Below are 22,505 nucleotides of genomic sequence, written 5' to 3'. Positions count from 1 at the left end.
GTTAAGTTCTTTGTACAAATCTAATATTTGTGCTTGTGTATTTGTTTAGCAGGCTTGATAGCTGGGAGAACTATTTTACAACATTGTGAAGATATGTAACTATAACTACATACAGTTATAAGTAATTGCTTAAATAGGAAGGAAGGTTGAACTAAATAAATATTGGGAAACTACACTTAAAACACAAGTGTTCTGATCATCTAAGAAACAATTCAGTACTGTTAGAAAAGGACACATGGTTTGGAGCCTCATCTCTGAGGAAATCAGAAAATTTTGAATTACACAAGAAAGAAAATGTTCTCTTTTACAATATTGAAATGTAATTCATCCCAAGAAGGTTTTTTTAAAAACAACTTACAGAGAGATTTGTAGGATTTTAAAATTGAGAAACATGGATGCAGCTCATCGCAAAACACAGGAACAACTCACAACCTCATTAAATTTCAGCAAATCCAGCAAGAAAGCCTGGAGCCTACTAAGGAAACAGAGAACTGCCAGACAACCTGCTCAACAAACACCCAAAGTAACTGCCAACCAAGTAGCCTCCCAAGTTGTCTCATTCTCTAAAGCCCCAAGAGTGAAAGAGCACTCCACTACCATCAAGAAAGTGCTCTCAGCCTTTCGATGGTTGGCTCCATCACACTCTGAATTCACCCACCCTTTCTCTGGACGAAATCAACGCAGCCATCAACAGTCTGAAGTCCGGCAAAGCACCAGGTTTTGATGGCATCCACACTGAATTTCTAATTCATTCTGGAAGACTAACAAGGAATTGGCCTGGCAAATTCTTTTCAAACATACTTTCTAGCAGACACCTCCCTCCGGAATTCAAAAAAGCCAAAGTAATATCACTTCTGAAACCTGGCAAACCACAAGACAGAATAGAAACCTACCGCCCCATTGCCCTTCTGAGTTCTTGTTACAAATTTCTGGAGAAACTTATTATGAACCAAATTGAACCCACAATAGATACATTTCTGCCCATGGAACAAGCCGGCTTTCATCATAATTGCAGTTGTGTTGATCAGGTGCTGAGCCTAACAGGACATATCAAGGCTGGTTTCCAGCAAGGCTTAAAAACCACAGATCTGTTCATGAACCTTACTGCAGCATAAAATACCATGTGGAAGAAAGTCAGTAGCATGTTTCAAATTTTTTTACCACCGGTTCGGTGGCCATGGCTTGGTGGGTGTGCTTTGCATACACACACACTGCACATGCATGCACCAAACACACACTTTGTGCAGGCGCAGAGGCTTTTCGACTTAAACCTCCTTCAATCCTGCACTCTCCCTGTCGCTTCAGCAGCTGCCATGCAAAGCAAAACCAGGGAATAAAGATTAGTATGGGAGTCCAGGAGGGTGGGTAGACCAAACAGCAGAGCGTTGGAGAGAACTGGTTTAGTCTCTGCTGCTCATTGGTGCTATCAGCTTGGCCGAACCGGTAGAATACCACCACTGAAGAAGGGTCTGCTTTACAAACTGAGTCACATCATCCCCTGTAAAATCCTCTGTCGCCTAATAAACAATATGCTCAGCAATAGATATTTCAGATCATTATGGAAGACAATGTTAGCAAGTTAAGAAGACTCAACAATGGCCTTCCACAAGGTTCTATACTGGCACCCACACTGTTCAATCTTTGTACCTCAGATATGCCAGCTACAAAGGGACATAAATTTGTATATGCAGAATGATGACCTGGCTCCAGCAGCGCAAAATAAAATCTTGGAAGTATTGGACTGCCTCCTCTCTGAGGACTTGAAGTCCCTGGGCAAATTCTTTGCTGACTGGAGACTCATACCCATTTTCAGCAAAATGGTGACCACCTGTTTCTATCTCAATAGCAACCTTGCCAATGCCACCCTGAAGGTCTACCTGAATAACAACCCATTCCCCTATGATCCTCACCCCAAATTCCTCAGAGTAATTTTGGATTGGACTCTCTCCTATAAGAAACACCTAGAGAAATTGTCCCTAAAAAGGAACAACTTACTCTAGAAACTAGAAGGATCAAGATAGGGAGCCTCAGCCTCTACTTTCAGAATATCAGCACAAGGATTAGTCTACTCCACAGCTGAATACTGCCCCCTCGTTTGGCTTAATAGCTGCCACACCAGCAAGACTGAAGTTAGACTAAACGATACAATGAGGATCATAAGCAGTTACATAAAATCTACTCGTACTTGCTGGCTCTCCGTCTTGAGCCACATTGTTCCACCAACTGTATGAAGACAGGAAGCCTTAGTGAAGGAGTACAACCAAATTACGAGAAACCCACTTCTCCCTGTGCACGCTGATCTTTCTCATCTATCAATTGGCAGGCTTAAATCCAGGAAGCCCTCTCGGGCACTCACTCAACAGATGTCTAACAACTTTGACATCAACACACAGTGGAAAGCCAAATGGGCTGCTGGATGCCCAGGTACAGGCAGTTATGTAGATGACCCTACACAAAAGGTGCCGGGTTTTGACCTTCCTTGCCAACATTGGTCAACTCTGAACAGGATACATACCCAACATGGTGTCTGCCAGGACTCATTGTTTAAGTCGGGTCTTGTCTCTACCCCTCAGTGTGACTGTGGTGCTCCTTGACAAAATATCCATCACGATTGTGTCCGAATATTCATTAAGAGCTTACACCGGCCCAATGCCTGATTTTTTTCCACATAGACCACCCTGTCCTTGAATGCTGGATGGACTGGACATTAACATTTGATCCATTATAAGTCCATGTATTTGCCATACACTAAATAAATACATTTAAAACTATCTCTAAATCCAATTTAATAAGCTTTTAATTACCAAATGTCCCCTTTATATGGCCTGAAATTTTATTGGCAGGACACTCTGGAAATAATTGCCAACTCAGAGGTTTTAAACTGAGGTGGAAAAACTTCTTTGTCTTGGACTGATTTAATTCTCGGACTCAGTGAATGCATATGCAACCATCTTCTCATTCTTGTCCCTTTCTTTCCATCAATGTTGCTTCAGTTTCCTTCTCTATTTCAGTGAGCCTACTGTCATTACCACTTGAAAATCTTAGGCAGAATAACCTGGAGGACAAAACCAAGATTCTTTTCCTAACAGTCCTGTTGACTTTCATTCTTTATTTTCAAACTTTTCCCACTGATTGCTGGGTTTCCATTACCATTATCAGGAAATCTGAACAAGAAGGCTACATGGCCATCAGAGCACATAGAAAGTGTTACAGTACAGAACAGTTTGGACAAGTTGGCTTTCACTTTCAGAGGCATCCCATTATCGCCAGAGATCACAATTTTTCAATCTCCATGGCAACCTTTCTGTTCTGAGTACCAACCTCAAGGCCTCTCTCTCTCTGTCCCTCCCTCCCTAAATATCAAATTTGCACCCCAATCATCTTTCTGGAGGCAATTCTAGGCAGTTTATAGCCATTGGATAAAATACAGAATAAAGTATCAAAACAATAATTAAATATTTAAATTTAAAAATCCAACTAAAATAAAACTAAGCAAGAGGGATAGGAAGGTTACAAGTACGCTAAGACAGAAGGTATTGATGTGTGTCTTTAGGTTAAAATATTTAGAAGTAGCATGCTGGACCTTGTGTTGGGGATGCTGTAGTCAAATTTTCTTACGAATGAAGCCAAATATACATGTCCCAGGATAATGTTGCAGGATCCAATCTGGGTCAGTTACCAGGACCAGAGATTTTGTCTTTCGCTTGTGCTGCAGACCATCTTCAGGGAACTTCTCTCTAGCAGGGTCATATCAGTTGACTGATTTTTCCCAGGCTTTAATCATTTCCCTGGCTGTTTTTGTGCCTGCCCGCCCAACAATCTTAATAGCTGCAAAATTGAATGTGTGCCCTTGTTCACTGCAGTGTGAGGCTACCAATGAGTTCGACTCTCCTCTGACCATTCCTTTCTGTTCTTGCATTTCAAATTTTCTTCAGTGTACAGTGAATAGTTGCTTCCTTCTGCCTTCTTGTATATAATCTTTCTGAACTTTAGTATTTATCTTAGCTAATTCTTTGCTACTGCTTTTGTGAATGCATGTTAGACTAACAATTTCCCCTCCATTTATTCTGATTTCAAATTTGAACTAATTCATCCTATTTATGACTCAGAAGTTGCGGGACAAGAAGTAGGAAGCAAAATTATAGTAACACCCTTCTTATGGGTTTCCCTTTTACATTTGGCTAGGAATGTTTATAGGTGGGTCAAAAATTTTTAAAAGGTGGCTATGATCACCCAAAGCCCCATACCTTTTTATGCGTTACATACTAAGAAGTGAGGTTTAACTGCACAGTTGCAATTCTTTGGCTTGACATTTTTGACACCTCTCCCCTCATCTGCTGGCAATTTTATGATTCTTATAAATTAAAGTGATACAAATCTCTATAATTGTGAGTAGGGATTTAATATATATATATTGCAAAGATAAAAACAGCACAATTAATTTGAAATGTCACATTGTGAACTTGCAAATGTTAGCATTTTTCATTTAAGACCATTTACTAACACTAATTGAATATTAATTTTTTATTCTCATATAGTATTGAAACATTGTTACTTTGGTCCCAAACACTGTATATAGTTCTCCTTCATTTATGCATATAGATGTCCGTCTCTTTGGATTGTTAATCTAATTCTCAACCTGTAAATAACATCAACAACAATGCAAACAGACAATCACCTGATACATAACACTCTTAAGTGTTATGTTATACTTCATAAAGTATAATGACTAATGAAAAGAATTTTTTAAAAAGCTTGGATAGTGGACGCTGCAGTACCTGGAGACAGGGGAAAAGGAAAGAATCACAAAATACAAGACCTAGAAGTAGAGCAGTTGTAGAAAAAGACAGCAAAGATACTGTCAGTATAATAGCCATATTGGTGCAATCCCAAAATATTTGCAGGACTACTATTGGCATTGACAAAAACACCATCAGTCAATTGCAAAAGGTAACTTTTACTTGGAACAACTTACAACCTTATATAACCTCATCAAATAGTAACATTTGCCTATCCCAGGCTTTTAGGAAGGACTCAATAAGTGGATAAGAATGCTAAATTCAATCCAAACATCTGGTGGTATAACCAACTATAATAATGAGGAGCAGCAGTATCAGAGGCAGGCAAGTTGATGCCAATACTTTTGAAAGTTGTGGAAGATAACTTCACAGCATCATTGATTAACGCACAAAAGAAAAGTAAACTGGCTTACCTTTCACTTTCTGCTGTTATCTCTTAGACATTTGATCTATTAGCCTTTAACCTAGGTGTTTAATATCGTCTTTTGATGTCATATTTGCTTTTTCTATGGTAATCTCATTTGACTCAGTAATTTTTCTTTAATATTTTGGCAGAAAGTAAAGGTACATTGAAATTCTATATTTGCTTATTTGATTAGAATAAATCTCACTAAATGAATTAGAGCTTCTTAGTGACTATATATGCAAGGAATGTTCTGCTCTAATTAACTAAACTGCTACTGGTCTAGTTTAATGCAAAAGAAATTACAAAAGAAATCCACCAAACAGAAGGAAAATTTGATGGTGCTTTAAAAACTGATTCTACAAATGTTACTTCCTTACTTAGAAGTCTCATTATACATAGTGATGAAGTTTTCAATAGCTATGCATTTTATTGTGCCTTGATAAAGTTTACCAGCAATCCTATACGTTGTTACTCAGGTTTATTTTATCCAGTTTGCTACCATGGAACTGGGTATAGGTTGCAGAGTTCTTATAGTTCATATGTTTTGTGAACTACTATTCATTACTCTTTATATTTATCTTTTTCTTATTTGAGTACAGAAAAAAAAATCTTGTGCGGCAAATTGCAATGAAATTTGGAAAGGATGATATGCAATATTAGGAAGATATTTTTGTAGATATCCATGTGTGTGCTTATTATAACAATTCATGTACCTATGAAAACTATATACACAAATTCATAAGGATTTTTGTAAATCTACACAAAAGTTACAGTTTGTTCCCATTTCATGATCAATTGGATTTTTGTAGCCCAGACCTGGTCACTATAATTTTTTTTCAGAAGGCCTCTTCTAAAACTATTACTGTTACTAATGCAATAGAACCACCTATTACAACTTGTTTTGGCATTCCACCCTTTTTGTAGTCAAGCTAGAAATGTGCTGCCCATACTTGTTAGGCAATAAATTTCACTAAAATAAATGAAATGAACAAATTCAAATTTAATGCTGACAACAGTTTCCTGGAGAGGAAGCAATTATATTCCTCTCGGTGCCATTGTAGATGTTAGATTTTATGTTGTAGTTAGCTGTAGTAAACGATCCATTTGTTATGTATTGATTAATTAAGTTGTATGTACATCTTGTAATTAGCAAGAATTGATAATATATTTTCTACTTGCTTGGTCAAAGTAGAGTTCACTCCATCCACACACAGTTGTATAAATGGAGATCCCATTAGATATAAAATATATCCAGATATACCGTATTTGCCGGCGTATAAGACGACTTTTTTGCCCTGAAAAACATGCCTCCAAGTGGGGGGGTCGTCTTATACGCCGGAGGACTCCGACTCCCACTTCGAGCTTGAGTTGCAGCCGGGAGGGAGGCTGGGGGAGCGGTGTGTGTGTGTGTGTGTGTGTGTGTGTGTGGCGGGTGTCACTCGCCACGCGCTGCGCAACCTTTCCCCTCTTCCTTCCTTAGCGGTGTGGGAGGAGAGGATTCGAAGATCCTCACGTGCGGCGTACTTTTCTTTTTCTTTTTTTCTTTTTGCACGCAGGTTTTGCATGCGGGCGGCTGTAGGTTAAGGATGGGGAGCCCCGGGTGGGTTATCAGGTTTTACGGTGCTTCCAACATGTGCGAACGGTGGGAGAGCGGAGAAGAGAGCGAGCGAGCTGTGTGAAATCCTGCCGTCAAAGCAACACTGGGGAGGCAGGGTATAAATTTACCAGGTTAATGTAGCAATGGTGATTAATGCCCAGAACATTGTTTGCGGGTATTGGTGTGTGTGTGTGTGGTGGTGGTGAGGAGAGGTTGTCCTTTGAATGCGGAAAAGTAGGTGTGACCTTGTGTAGGAAAATAAAGAGATCATTTTTAGCGTGTTTGGCTTCTTTGCCTCCCTCGTTCGTTTTGACGTGGAGATAATGGCCTTCGGGCGGGAGGGGAAGAAAACGGTAGCTGGATCATTTCAAATTTCACTTACTCTCCTGCCTCACTTCAATATGTCTGAGCGACTCCAGATACTGGAAGACTTTTTGAATGAAAGTGTTACCTCCATTTTTTTTTTTAAAGAGGGCCACTTGGGGAAAAAAAAAAGATTCTAAGGAATTCCTTGTTTCTTGATTAAAGAGAAGGCATTGAATATACTGTTCCTTGGCAGCCTTTTCAGTGTCCGGGTTTTTGGTGTGTGTGTGTGTGATGAGAGAGAGAGAGAGAGAGAGAGATCAGCTGTATTGAGAAGAGAACGTTTCCTGTGTTCTCATTTTATTTACAACATATTTTACGCTTAATGGTAAGCAATGAAAAATATTTTTAAAACTCATTTCTAAACTCCATAGCTATTTGCATATTCTTGGTTCAAAATTGGATTAGCTCATTTCAAAATTGTCCAAAGCAGAAAAGTGCGTCAAAAAAAAAAAAAAAGTGCAAAAGTGGAAGGTGTGTGGAAGAGGGGGTAGTCTTATACGGCGAGTATATAACAAACTCTATATTTTGAGTGGAAATGTTGGGGGGTCGTCTTATACGCCCAGTCGTCTTATACGCCGGCAAATACGGTACTTGCATCACTTATTCAATTACCATCAGTGAAGAAATCACAACCACACAATTGTTTCTGCCTACAAATCTCCTTTACTGGATTTGTATTGTGGATGATAATTTGTTTTATGGTTAATTTAACTCCACTTCTGTTTTATTGGTACTATTGTCATGAAAGATTATGCTATCTTATATATTATTTTTATTCAGTAGTTCTGTGTTAGATTCACATGATAAGATTTTCACGGAAGAAATTGTTTCCTACTGTTTATTTCCCTCAGGATACAAACTTCCAACACCACATCTTTTCCTAAAAGATGACTGTAGAACAATCATTTAAATTCTACTTAACATAAAACCACTGGAATATGAAGGTTGAAAAAATGTAAGAAAATTTTATTATATTTCATACATTCTTACAAAAAGTATGTTAATAACTACTTTTACATAAATTTATATTTATATTATTCAATTCATAATATGTTAAGAACATAAGCTCAATGAAAAGAAAACGAGAATATTCTCCAGATTTCAGAATAATCATCCCTATTAATTAGACCTAAACTTTGCACAGATGGAAATCATTCCACCAAAAACATATGAAAATGGGAAAGTCCCAAATCAACCCATACCCAACATTCTTTCAGTCATAAGTTAACTGTATTGTTAGGACCAAAGCTGCATTTTCTGCAGTTGTTTGGTTCTTGTATTAGCAAACTAGCATACCTAGCAGTGCTCACAAGTGACAAAGAGTTATATAAACTGAATATGCCTAACATATTAAGCCTAAAGTGGGTTTAAAAACGAGATTCTTAACGTCTGTGCATCTCTTTTTCAAGTATTGCACACTGTCTCGGAATCTCCAGATATAGAATAATAAGTTAGAAGATCAAATGCTGGTGGATAAAGTCATCCCTTTTCTAGTTCTGCTTTTACTCAGACTATGCACCTATTATTTGACAACTAAATTCAACTATATTCCCAATGTAGTGACATCTCATGCAAAAGTTTTATGTTTTAAAAAGTATTTTATATAAGCTGGCTGCATTAGTTGATCTGTACTTGCACTCAGATGAACATACAAAGCTTTGATTTTTTTTTAATGGGATTTCATATGTGAAGGGAGAGTGGAAGATGGTATTTGTGGGCAAAAGAACATATTGTGTCTATCCTATTGAATTTCAGTCACTGTAACATTGAGGCAAGGGTAGCCCATTGTTCATGTTATACTTTTTAGCCGATGTATTGTCTTGTATGTTTTAGATTGCAATACAATGCATATTTCAAGTACATAAATATTATAGGTCCCTTCCTGAAGAAGTTTCTGAATAAGAAATTTGAAAATTTGGGATTTTTAAAAATGAATTCATATATAGAATTTGTATAATTCAATCAGAGGATCTCAATCTCAGGATTCTTTCAATAAAAACTGAAATATAAGAAAGCAGGTAATTTTTCCATTGTGTAGTTTGATCCTAGATACCATCTTCAGAAGTAAACCTCAACAAGTCTAATGAAGTTTACTTCATGTACCTGAACTGACAGAACTGTAACTATGTGTACCAATTGCTTTGTTTAGAATTTGGAAAAGCTCAGTGAATCTACAGTTTGGAAGTGATCTGTGTCTCATTTGTCACAACAGCACAACCAGACCTGATCTTTTGTAGCCTCTTCCTAAAGCATGGGAACAGCAGGATAACTTTACAAGTCAGAACTGCAATTGGAAGAATAACTGCTATTATAAACGTGGGTGGAGTATACCATAAGTACTGGTGTGGATCAATCCATTTATCCCATGCAAATACTAGTGCATGAATAGTACAAAGCAGCAACGCTAAATATCCCATCTTGCTCTAGGAAAAAAAAAGAAGAAATATTTTAAATAAAGTTTAGATTAATTCACAGTACCTGCTAGATACATATATTTAAGAATTTCAGTTGACAAGGGTAAAAAGAACAGCTTAGTCTATCCATGGGGATTAATAGCAACTTGATATCGCAAACCAGCAGGCATGGAAATAAATGTTCATTTGCTTCTGACTGCAGGAATCAGATTGTCAAAATGAAAGAGAAAAGAGTTGGTTCAAAGTTGATAATTGTAACCATATTAAAATTCTACAAGAAATTGACGAATACTCTTTATTGTCCTTAATATCTATTAGTTCCAAAACATTAGTCAGTAAAATATTAATATGTAGTTACAAAATCAGGGTCTTCATCTCTGAACTTAAGTCACAGTATGTAAAATATATGAAATTCTGCAACAGTGGTGTAGAATTCTAATAAATATTTTATTTTCTGAATGTAAAGAGTGCAATACCTCCATTCTAAAGTAAAAGGGAATATTTTTCAATCAAAGAACATCCCTTTCTCATAACTCATGTTCCATGAATTATATAACAAGTAGTCAAAATCAAGTGAGAAGGAAAAATGTGACTAAGTTTACAGATACCTCTCTCTTTCATGCATCCCATCATTATTTCAGCATTTCCACTGGGAATAGCAAAGATTGATCAGGCTTGTAACACCCAAGTTCATGCCCTGCTACTAAACGATCTTTTGTAATGATCCATCTGTCCATCTATATACCTGAATATAATGAAACTCTCTCCAAGTCAATGAGTAGCTGACAGATGGAATTGATGTTACTGCCAACAGAGCCAGCAAAGCAAGTGCCAGAATTCCTAGAGATACATAAATCTCCATTCTCCAGACATCATGTTCAATCCAGGCATTTTCCTTTTTTTTCTGTACCTGTGGGAATATTACAGTTGAAAAAAATACCAGAAGGGCACCTTGATAGCCTACATGTATTTAACATTCAATTCTAGTTGTACAAATTTTGGGGAACTTGTATAGATAACCCTCTAAGGAATAAGATTATATGGAATGGCAGCCTATTGTCATTTCTATGATTGAAATATAAGCTGTGGTTACATCTCAGACAACACTAGAGTTTCCCCACGTGAAAGTATACATGGTCAGGAATTGCAGTGGGATTAGGGAGAGAGGAAAAATCAGTGTATATGTGTAAACAAGCCCACATCAAGTTTACCTTTGTATTGTTTAACAATAAACAAACAAAATAGGAGGCAGCTGCTGCTTTGCTGCATTTTCTCAGCTTTGTGTAACAAATGAGGGCATGGTCATATTTAAACTATCGTGTTGTTTATACCAATGACAAACAGAAATTGCATCAGCCTACACCACAGCAAAGTCAATTAGGCTGAATATTTACTTACTTCATCAAAGTTTTAACTTCCTAAGAAGATTAGTTCCAATTCCTTGTTAACTTGATTTTCCCAGCATGACTCCCTTTATTTGCTGACAAACAGAATTCCTTCTCAAGCTAAATACAACCTTTGGCATATTGTGACAGGTAGTGCACTAAGGAATAATATTTTAAGTGACTAATAAATGGGAGGTTCTCTTGGCAACCAGTGTTAACCTGCTAGGACAGTCCATGAATCCAAATGTTTTACAAAAAGTCCTATTACACGGGTAGTCCTTAAGGCTACAATTGAGCCCAAAATTTCTGTTAAGTGAGACATTTGTTAAGTGAGTTTTGCCCCATTCTATGACTTTTCTTGACACAGTTGATAAGTGAATCACTGTAGTTGATAAGTTAGTAACACGATTGTTAACTGAATCTGGCTTCCCCATTTATTTTGTTTGTCAAAAGACTGACAAAAGATAATCACATGACCGTGGCACACAGCAACGGTCGTAAGTATAAACTAATTACCAAGCATATGAATTTTGATCACATGACTGTGGGGCTGCTACAAAGGTCGTGTGAAAAATGTTCCTAGGTCACTGTTTTCAGTGCCATTGTAACTTTGAAAGGTCACTAAATGAACTGTTGTACGTTGAGGTCTACCTGTAATTGAAGTGCACAAAGAACAAATTGTCACAAGGTTAAGGTTTAGCATAGGATGCAAATTACATAATTTTTTTCCTTCACCTCTACATATCTATAAAAGTTGCCAAAACCTTTTGCATTATATACTTTGGACAAAACCATTTGTTTTATGTCAATAATTTTCAATGTGCAAAACAACAACAACAACCTCAACTACTGTTCTTGATAGATTCTACTAAGTTGCCTTCATTGGGTAAAAAGCCCAATTCCCAATCTTAATTCAACAATTCCCAAGTTGTTGGGAATACATAAGATAGCATAGTATGTATCTATATATGTAAGAGTAATCCAATGAAATTAATGGGGGTCTACTGTGATGAGGCCTGTACAGAATTAAAACCCTTTCTTTTCTTCACTCAATATTTTCAACATTACCTATTAGAGACTAGATCACCAGAAATGCATATGTTTGTGTTTGCATATGTAGTGATACTGTAATAAAACGTACCTGCTGATATGCCCAGTTTAAGAGTTTGTATCTGTAGGATCGCCTCAGTGGATAGCACAAACTGTAACAGGCATGCATAGAAGCAAAAAGGAAGCTAAGAAGCCCAAACTGTTTCCTTGATAACATCCATCTGTCTAACCATTGTGGAAAACGTCTATACTTAGTTCCATAATGGAATTGAAATCCTGCAGCTAATATTCCAGGTAAATAAACCAAGGCCAGAAGAGTAATTGATACCACTGGTAAGACTTTGTTTATGACCAAGATTGGAATTTTATAAAATACATTTTCTTGAGCAGTGACGAAAGGATGGATGATGTCTCTTAGGAAAGTATAAGTAAATATAAACAAAGAGAGTATTAATGCTGTTTTCACTGGTAAATGCCATTTGGGAAAAATATCATATTCGCAGTACTTTTTGGGAGGAGACTCAAACTCATCTGTATGGGTTCTTTGATGCATGTGAGAGAACATAATTTCTTCAGGAATGCCAGGAGCTTGTAAATCCATTATCTGAAAAGAACACACAGTACATATAAGCCTGTAGAGTGATTTAGAATTACTAGTAATAGTAGATCTGTGCATTGTTTTTCTTTGTACATTAGCCCCAACATAAGATTCCTTCCATCTGAAATTTCGCTAATCCTCATATTTTAGGTTACAGGAATTTGTATAATCTGAGGCTGTATTTCATTAGTTTTGTCATGTGTAATGTTAGGCACTAAAGTTATTTTCGGGAAGCTAGTACTTCTATATAATGTTTTCTCACGATATTTTGTGAATTTTTGAACCAATGGGAAAACATTTTAGCCAATGAAGAGATGTGAAGATCTTAAAATTGCATTGTTTTGTGATCTTTGAAGTTGGTTTAGTAATGTAAAACTCTTAAGATGAGTCTAGATTTTTACTGGAACGCAGCTAATGTTTTTTCCTATAGTTTACAAAATCATTTAAAAATGGAATCCTATATTGGAAAGTTTTTAATACTGTTTGAAAGTAATATTCTTCACTCACTAAAGTTTTATTTACCTAACAATATAGCTAAAATTATCTTGATTAAGATAGAAGAGCCATGTTTTTCTTAAAGACAGATGTGAATGTAGTTGAATTTTAGGCTCCAAAAAATGAAGAATAAATGTGGTGTACTTTCTTCTTTATTCCAATATATTAAACTAAACATTATAATGCCACTTGTAGACTAAATGTCATCTATTGTTACAGGTCATTGAATTTGACAAGACAACTTTAACCCTAATTAAGGGGTTCTTTATATTAATAATTGTTTCTAAATTCCATATAACTTCCTGCACTGAATGGGAAAGCCAATGTTTTTACACTCTTACACCATCTTAATAAATATTTTATTTAAGGATGCATTTTTACACTAATAATATTAATTCAGCTAGCAGGTTTTAATGCTTAGCTTTGCCAAAAAGTCCAAAGCACATTTCCTACATTATCATGGGAATATAAATAAAAAATGCAACGTGTTGAAAAACAAACAAGAACCTTTTGAATAAGGTAAATCACTGCACCAGAAACCTTTTGTGGGGAACATTATACCCTCTGAAATAATTCCAGAATGTCTGAGAAACTTGCATATTTTAAAGAATAGAGAACCAATAAAAAAGGGGAAAAAAGACCGTAAACATTCAGACATACCATAGTATAGACATCATTAATAACCCCCCACCCCCAATTAATAAAGACTCTAAGCCATCCTACCCAAAGGACAGGGAGAATAGGCAAATATTTAAAGACTTCTGGAGGACCATTGGATCTCTGGAGGGATATTATTCAACAGAGAAAGCATGCTTCCTAGGTCCTATCAGGTGGCGCTGTTTGATTAAAGAAAACTGAAATGTACCAACACAGCCTGATTTTACTGGATAGACAAAAATCAAGGAAGAAATAATCAGGTCTTATACCAGAAATATCAAACTCCATTTCACTGACTGCCACATCAGGGCTGTGGTTGACCTTGGGTGGGCCGCATGGATCTGGCCGATTGGGTGGGTATGGCCAACTGGTTGGGTGAAGCGAGTTTGACACCACTCCCCAAACAGCTGGCATGTTTCCTTTTCGCATTGGGTAGGCTGTGCGGAAGGCATGTTGGCTTGATCTTTCCTTTTTGCATTGGGTAGATTGGGCCGAAGCCAGGCTGCCCCTATCTTTCCTCTTTGCATTGGGTAGACCGGGCCAAAGCCAGGCTAGCCTGATCTTTCCTCTTTGCATTGGGTAAATCAGGATGGACCCGCAGGCTGGCTCCGACCGTGCCTTGAGTTTGACACCCATCTCTTATACCATTAATGGCTTTATAGATTATAACCAGCACATTGAATTGCATCTAGAAGCTCATTGAAAATCAATGCAATCCAGAATGGTGCCACATGGGCATACTGAGGGATGCCCATTGCCCATACTACTGCATTCTGAATCAACTTCAGCTTTTGAGGAGGGAGTCCCGTGTAGTATTTATTGCAGTAGTCCAAGTACACAAGGACCAGGGCCGTGATGACGAGCCTATGCATGTGTGCCAGAAGTGGCACACAGAGCCACTTCTGCCAGCATGCGAGAGGTTGCCTGGAAGAGCACCACTGCGCATGCCAGCTGATTGTCGGGTATCTGCTGCGCATGAATGGGAGGAGATGTGCACATGGGAGATGCGCACGCATACTCAGAGGCATGTGGGGGGTTTACTTGCACATGTGCAGAGGCGTGCGGTGTTGGGGTGTCGCATGCGTATGTGCAGGAGGAATCGCATGTGCATTGCATCATAGGTGCAGGCATGCGAGCGCTCACACACACTTTTGGCACGCAATGTGGAAAAGGTTTGCCATCACAGGACTAGGGCATGCATGACTATCTAAGGCCCTATAATTCCAGGAATATCTGTCACTTGCATGCTAAGATGGAAGTATGAAAAAAAACCCTCTTGAATACAGCTAGCACTTGCCCTTTGACCAGGAGCTGTAAGTCCCAGAAAAACACCAGATTGTGCACCAGTCTAAAATGGAGAAGTATAATTCCATCCAAGTTGAAAGAAAGTCCCTAGGTAAGGGGGAGAGGGAGAGTCAAAATACAAAGTGACTCAGTCTTGGCACAATTTAGCCTGAATCTCTTGCTCATCACCTGGACCTACAGCTTCTAGACATTGGGATAAGGCAATGACAGTTTTACTTGGCTCATCCAGGGTCAAGATGTATAGTTAGATATCACCTATATATTCATGATGCTGGGCACCAAACCAATGGCCTCCTCAGTTGTTTGATATAGATGTTCAGCAAGAGGGATTGAGACCAAAGACATTCTACACATGAGGAATATATGTTTCATACTTGTCAGATCCGGCAACCAGAATCAGATGTTAATGTTAAGTTAACATTCACAATTAAGCAATAGATTTCTTCTGACCACATCCTGATGCCACGTCTAGGAATGTGTTTGTGGTATTTGTAGCGAACTGACTTTATAGCTCTTTTAAGTTTTTTTCTGATTCTGATAAATTTTCTTGGAATTTTAGAAACTTGATACAGATATCTCAGTTTCTACTGTGAGTCTATTATTGCTTATTTACCATTATTCACCAAGTATTGATAATTAAGTGCTTTATATACCTTTGTCCCCCACAAAAAAATGTGAATGGGGCACCAAAGTACCATCCAAGGACAATTTAGAACAGGTAACTTAAAAATACAAAAATTACCGCATTGCCGAAAACTGCCTGTGTTATTTCAGAGTTCATTTTCTGATTTTCATCTTGATCCATGTTCTTCGACCAATTATTGAGGTTCTCTATATAGTTACTGGATGTCTGAAAACAATTTTGGGAGTCTTTTGTTACTTGTTTGCATTCAAAAAGTAGATGGTGTTAGTGAAATCTATAAATATTCAAAGATACAATTATTTTGAGAAATCTTTTTTTTAATAAAAGAGAAGGCCTAAATGTTCTTGCAAAACTAAATGAAAGAATGAGAAGTTTCTATACTGAGATTAAAAAAAAAACTTGGATTAGAAAACATTAAGAACTAATGATGCTGTATCATTCATAATTACTAATTTTCAATAATGTGGATTTGTAATATTTGAATTTGATAGATTTAAATCAAGAATGTCACTAGTCTGATTTAGGTATTTCTAAAACCTTCTAGCATTTTAATGTCTATGGTTGAGTTCCTTTTTCAAGATATTCCAATTTTATTGAAAAATCCTATTTTTATAGAAATCTGAGAATGAAAGAATATATATTTTAAAAGCAGAACTGAATTCTGACATGGATTTTGAGACCCACAGAACTTTCAGATGTTCACTATCACCTCCCTTTTAAATAACTTAACATGGGTGCCAAAACTTTGCTGGTTTTATAATAACCTCAATCATTACTTTATTATTCAACTTGGATTTGATTTTATGCACCAACACAAAGTCAAATAAGATTGAACTGCTGAATCACTCACTCCTCCCTGAAAGCAACGGAAATGAAAACAGAAAAAAACAAAACAAAACAAAACAAAACATGTCTTTATTGTGAGTGAAGGGAGTATTTTACTAAGGTGAAAGAAAAATGAAGACACGGAATAGGATACTTGCAAGCTTTGTTTCTTGGATATGACATGGATATATTGTTTGCAGAATATCTTCAGCTACATTTTTTTGTGTTAAATTTATGTTTACCAACAAAGAAATAAAGGGACCAAACATAAATCCGTAAACATACATTTAACACAAAAATAATTTGTCATGAAAGTGACTACCTACGAAAGTCCCTGGAGTGGAGCTGAAAGTCAAAAGCGGAAGCAGTATGCTCCATCCCATAACTGGGTAGACCAGGTTGCCCTGATAGATGGGTCCCACTGGAAAAAACACATCTTCAGCTACCGCCACATTTGAATTAAGGTAATTCTTGCATGTCATAGATTATTCATATTATAAAACCTTATGATGCCTAATATTAAAAGCCCTATATCCGTGATGGTGAACCTATGGCACGCGCAGAGCCATTTGTGCCGGCACACAAACTGTAGGCAAACTTATCTCACTGCGCATGCGCGCGCCTCACAGCTGATTTTCGGCAGGTTTGAGGCCTTTTTCAGCCTCCCAAAGGCTTTAGGAAGGCTTCTGCAGGCCGAAAACTACCAGAAGTGAAACGGGGCTAGTTTTCAGCCTGCAAAGCCTGCAGAAGCCTTCCTAAATCCTCTGGGAGGCTGAAAAAGGCCTCAAACTGGCCAAAAATCAGCTTTGAGGTGCAGTGCAGGTATGGGGCGGCAGGGGTGGGTGGGTGTGTGGGGATTGTGCAAGCACATGTAGGGGGCGCGGTGGGCACACATTGCCTTCTGGGTGCTGGCACACGAGCCTGTGCATGCAAGTGCACACACAATTTTTGGCACAGGAGCCCAAAAAGGTTAGCCACTACTGCCCTATATTCTATAAAAGAAACCTGGTTTGTTTGGCTCAAGCCAACAATGACTTCAAGGAATCATTCAGACTTTTTACAGAAATATTAATACTGTGGTCTTTCTAATATCTAGGCTGACATTGCATGGCAAAAACCATATAATTAAAGGAGTTACAACTCTGCCTATTGTGAGAAGAGACTTCAACTATTAACTGCTTTTCAATTACACTTGGTGATATCTGTTTCTCATAACCTCCAGGCCCTTGATCTCCAAAGACTGATACTAAATAAAAAAGCTGAAAGTGAAGATATTAAAATTTGGTGTTCCAGCAATTCCTTAGTACAGGTAGTCCTCAACTTACAACAGTTCATTTAGTGACTGTTCAAAGTTACAACATCATTAAAAAAGTGGCTTACGACCATTTTTCACACTTAGAACTGTTTTGCGTCCCCATGATCACATGATTTAGATTCGAATGCTTGACAACTGACTCACATTTATGACAGTTGCAGTGTCCAGGTAATCGCCTTCAGAAAAGCAAACTCAATGGGGGAAACCAGATTTCACTTAACAACCGTGTTACTAATTTAACAACTGCAGTGACTCACTTAACAAATGTGGCAAGAAAAGTTGTAAAATGGGATAAAACTTAATAAACTTTCTCACTTAACTTAAATTTTGGGCTCAATTGTGGTCATAAGCTAAAGACTACATGTATTTATTTCAGCCTTGCAACATACTAATTATTACATAGAGGACTGAAATAACATGGTTATCACTTAGAGATGTAATTACATAATAGTTTACATCTGTTACCCAGACATCTGTAGAAAGAAAATTGCAGTCCTTTTTAAAATATAGAAAAGTTTGGCTGAGTGACTTTCACACCGATGCCTAAATCAGTAGTTTTATCAAAACACACTTAGGCAGAATGAAATCTTTTAATGAGCATAAGAAGTCTCACTACTGAATATCCATTCCCAAGGCTGAAATCCTATCCAGAGTTATCTGAAAGCAATTTTGTTTTAGGGCAGTAGGAAGGGCAATTTTGCATTGGTACAACCTTGGCCGTCATCACTATCATACAGAGATAGTCCTTGACTTACAATCATTCGCTTAATGACCGTTCAAAGTCACAACAGCACTGAAAAAAGAGGTGACTTTTAACTGTTTTTCACACTTACAACTGCTGCAGCATCCCCATCATGGGATCAAAATTCAGGCACTTGGCAACTGGCATGTACTTATGGCAGTTGCACTTTCCTGTGAATCATCATTTGTGACCTTCATAGTTGGCTCCATTAACAGGCAAAGTCAATAGAGAACAACCGTATGATTCACTTAAAACTACAGTGATTTGCTTAACGATTGTGGCGAAAAGGTCATATCAAGGACTACTTGCAACACCATTTCAAGTGTTTTGCAGTCCTATTTTACGGCACTCAAATCTTCTGAATAAGCAGTCATGAAACTTAGTACACTAACTGCCTGTCAAAGAGCTTGAGAATTTGTAGATTTGCCAATATAGGGGGAATATATGTAGCTCTGGGATGAACTGTGAATCCTCCCCCTTCTAGTACTGAAGATGCTACCTAGTGGAGTAACAAAACTTCTGCAAGAAAACAATCAAGGTCAGAGAACACCAAGGAATCCAACCTTGGCAACTTTTAAGGCCTGTAGACTTCAACTCCCAGAATTCCTCAGTCAGCCATATTGCCAAGGTTAGATACCCCTGTCCTAGAATGTACAGTAAAAATAGGTCCTTTTTATTTTTAATTCAGCAAAGCAAAGCTTGGAAGAGCCAGGGTGTCATTTTCTGAGCTGGAAATATTAAAATTCTCAATATCTCAAAGTGGATATGGCTGTGTACAGCAGATGCAAGCAGGAAAATATTCTTAGTCCTTTCCCTTTTTGCTCTAGTACCGGACCTGCCACTTTTATAGTTCTTTTCCTATCACCTCCCCTTTTCCTGCTGATGTTGCAAACGGCAGAGTGTCAGGCAGCTCCTGTACAGAGATCTAGCGATAAACTGAGTTTTGTTTCTATGCCAGCATAGTCTAAAATTAACAGATTGAAATCTACTTACGCTAACCCTCAATTCATTCTCAACTTATTGTCTTCTGTGATTCAAATGACCCAGCAGGAGTCTAACACTTAAAAAGGGGGGGGGGAGCAGAAAACAGTCCCAGAGGAACGGTGAAAATGGTAGCTGGTGGAGCTCTGAACAACTGCCTAACATAATAAAATAAAATTGATTCTAATCTAGAAGATCCCACCGGCCAGAAATATTTCTGGTTTTCTTACACTTAATTTAGAACTAGAGGTTTCCTGTTTTCAAAATCCCGTTAAGAGTCAGCCGCATCTCATCACACAGTATTCCGAATTTGATTCCCTGTACAAGAGCCGGCGCGCAGAATAGACATTCGGTCTGATTTTTGGTCTCCTAAAACTCTCCAACGAAACTTGTGGCTTTGGGGATTTTATGACGTCGGCAAGTCCGTCACGTATTCCTGCTTCATATTGCTTTTGTTCGGGCGTCCAGGTTTGCACGGGAGAGGCGGAGAGTGTGTGTTGGGGGTCTTTTACAACCTCTCTAATAACCGAGCCCACCCACCTCTGGCTCGGCGACGTGTTTCTCCTTTCCGCAACTGTGGATGGGCTGCTCTCTCTCTCTCTCTCTCTCTCTCATGCGACTGCCGGCCCGACCGAATTTGGATCTGTTTTGCTGCTCGGGAATATTCAGCGACCGAACGCTCTGAACTTACGACTCCCCCCCACTCCCGGTCTTCGGAAACCCGGGCGGAACGATTCAGCCGGCGCAACGTTTCAACTAGCCCGGCGTCCCTGCTCGGCTCCACACTGCGCAGCATGCGGCCGTCCCGCCTCGTCCCGCCCCTTCCAGCTCCGCCTTCGCATTCCCCCGCCTTCTTCTTCTTCTTCTTCTTCTTTTGGCCTGCCCCGCCTTTCTTCTGCCTTCAGGACTTGGCTGATTGATACCTAAAATAGCTCGTTAATCAAATGAAAAGAGACAGCGTTCGGGAAAGCCAAACTTTGAAGATTATGCAGATGTAATAAGCAAACCTTTTCGTCAGCCAGATCAAAAAGCGATTAACTCCTCAATCTGCAAAGTCACACCTCCATCCCACCCGGCTTTGAATAAATATAAGGTAAGCATCCCTAGAAGCTAGAACATAAGCCCCAGAATCTTTAACGCTGATAGGAGCAATGGGGGTACTGTAGGTGGGTGGGTTTAGAAGACAAAAATCTGCTTAGGGAAGCGGTCCCCTTCACTGACTCCTTCATGAAGTTTCAGATCGTTTAGCAACCCCAACCATTTATATAATATGTAAATAATTTAATCAATGCTACTTTAACCAATAATGATAGTCCTTTTATCCTTGGGAGATTTATTGCTCACTTTAAGCAAATAAATAGGAATAAGAATTAGAATAGAACAGAACAGAACAGAATTCTTTAATGGCCAAGTGTGATTGGACACACAAAGAATTTGTCTTGGTGTAAATGCTCTCAATGTACATAAAAGAAAAGATACATGCGTCAAGAGTCAAGAATCATCAGGTACAACACTTAATGATAGTCATAGGGTACAATAAGCAATCAAATCATACTAGGAAAAGTCAATAAAATTGTTAGGATACAAGCGACAAAGTTACAGTCATACAGTCATAAGTGGCAGGAGATGGGTGAAAAGAAGGATGGGAGGATTAATAGTAATAGTAATGCAGACTTGATTTTAAATTTTCCCTTACAAAGGGCATATATAAATGTACTCCAGGTCCTATATGGATTCCATATGTACTTCAGCAGAGAATGTGATTGGCTACTGCACTTTAATTCCTGGAAGCATCACTGGACATATACAAGGCCATCACTGAATGCCCATCTGTTCACTCCAATTGGACTGTTGATCACACAACCTTGGGATTTATCATGCCAGCAGTCCTGTGATTTTAGCAAGCACAAGCCCATCATTTGTAACATTATTTATTCATGCAGGTCTTCCTCTGTAGATTTCTAGCTGGTTTCCAATGACATTTCCTGAACGGAATAACAGAAAAGAATAACAGAGTTGGAAGGGACCTTGGAAGTCTAGAACAGGGGTCACCAACTTTTTGGACTTTAGGGACCACCAAACTCATAATTTTAGATCCCAGGGACCATTAACTGGTTTTGTGGGTGTGGCCTAATTTGTGGGTGTGGCTTGGTGGTCATGTGACTGGTTGGGCATGGCTTGTATGTAAATATTATAAATATTTATATAAATATTGAATTTTTTATAAAAAAGAGCAACTTTTCCCCAAAATCAGGCAAAGAGGGCAGGCAGATTGAGTTGCTCACAGAATCACAGATTCATTCAGAGATCTATCTATCTGCCATTGGCTAGCTCAGTCACATAAAATTTGCTTGCAAGCAAACTCACAAAATTAACTCACAACACACCATGCATGTAAATATTGAATTTTTTATTTAAAAAAAGAGCAACTTTTCCCCAAAATCAGGCAAAGCAGGCAGATTGAATTGCTCACAGAATCATTCAGTGATCTATCTATCTGCTATTGGCTAGCTCAGTCTCTCAAATTTGCTTGTGGTGAGTCTGCACTGAATTTGCTTGCAAGCAAACCTTCAGTCCTAAGGGAGGTTCGGCTGTACTTAAAAGCAGAGCCGAAGATCTAAAGACTAGCTAGAAAGCAAGAAATCCAACCATTTCCTGCTTCCTAGCTAATCTAAATCTCCTGGCACAGCAGAACAGATGATGGTCAAAAATAGCAATTTAGCAGGCAAGTTTACTGGGTAGTGAGTGAGTGGGCAGGAGGGTTCCCGCGGGCCGTGTGGGTGGCACAGCCTTGTGTTTCTGCCAGCCTGGATTAATTGCTTTGGGGGGGTACTCTGGGGGTGAGATTTCTCTGCGGCCCACCAAAATTTTCTCAAGGCCCACCGGTTGGCGACTGCTGTTCTAGAGAAACCTCCTGTTTAAGCAGG

At 38.4% G+C, this 22,505-nt stretch overlaps 1 protein-coding gene across 2 annotated transcripts; it reads right to left on the bottom strand.

The window, feature by feature from the left end:
- Positions 1–8,107: 8,107 nt before the first annotated feature.
- On the bottom strand, positions 8,108–20,407 carry STEAP1 (STEAP family member 1). Of its 2 annotated transcripts, none has more exons than XM_026681378.2 (5): positions 20,119–20,407; positions 15,815–15,922; positions 12,109–12,621; positions 10,328–10,492; positions 8,108–9,591 (listed from the first exon to the last, which is right to left on the bottom strand). In XM_026681378.2, the coding sequence occupies exons 1-5, from the start codon at positions 20,191–20,193 to the stop codon at positions 9,340–9,342; spliced, it is 1,113 nt and encodes a 370-aa protein (XP_026537163.1). In that variant the 5' UTR covers positions 20,194–20,407; the 3' UTR covers positions 8,108–9,339. The 2 variants fall into 2 exon arrangements, with proteins under 2 accessions (XP_026537163.1, XP_087803947.1); XM_087947821.1 differs by having other exon boundaries at positions 20,273–20,406.
- Between the last annotated feature and the right edge of the window lie 2,098 nt (positions 20,408–22,505).

The sequence above is a fragment of the Notechis scutatus genome, chromosome Z (genome assembly GCF_049901735.1).
Source record: "Notechis scutatus isolate UNSWTSFEM ecotype Mainland chromosome Z, rNotScu1.2, whole genome shotgun sequence".
Classification (NCBI taxonomy): Eukaryota; Metazoa; Chordata; class Lepidosauria; order Squamata; family Elapidae; genus Notechis; species Notechis scutatus.
Note: the sequence above shows the minus strand (reverse complement) of the source record. Positions and strands in the feature narration are given on the sequence as shown.

What these genes read in the sequence shown, in the direction of transcription:
- STEAP1 (XM_087947821.1), bottom strand. Translation starts at nt 20,374, where the DNA reads ATGCTGCGCAGTGTGGAGCCGAGCAGGGACGCCGGGCTAGTTGAAACG. An exon ending in AAGACCGGGAGTGGGGGGGA is followed by an intron (nt 15,923 to 20,272) that starts GTCGTAAGTTCA and finishes AATTGTTTTCAG; the next exon opens with ACATCCAGTAACTATATAGA. An exon ending in TAAACTGGGCATATCAGCAG is followed by an intron (nt 10,493 to 12,108) that starts GTACGTTTTATT and finishes ATATTCCCACAG; the next exon opens with GTACAGAAAAAAAAGGAAAA.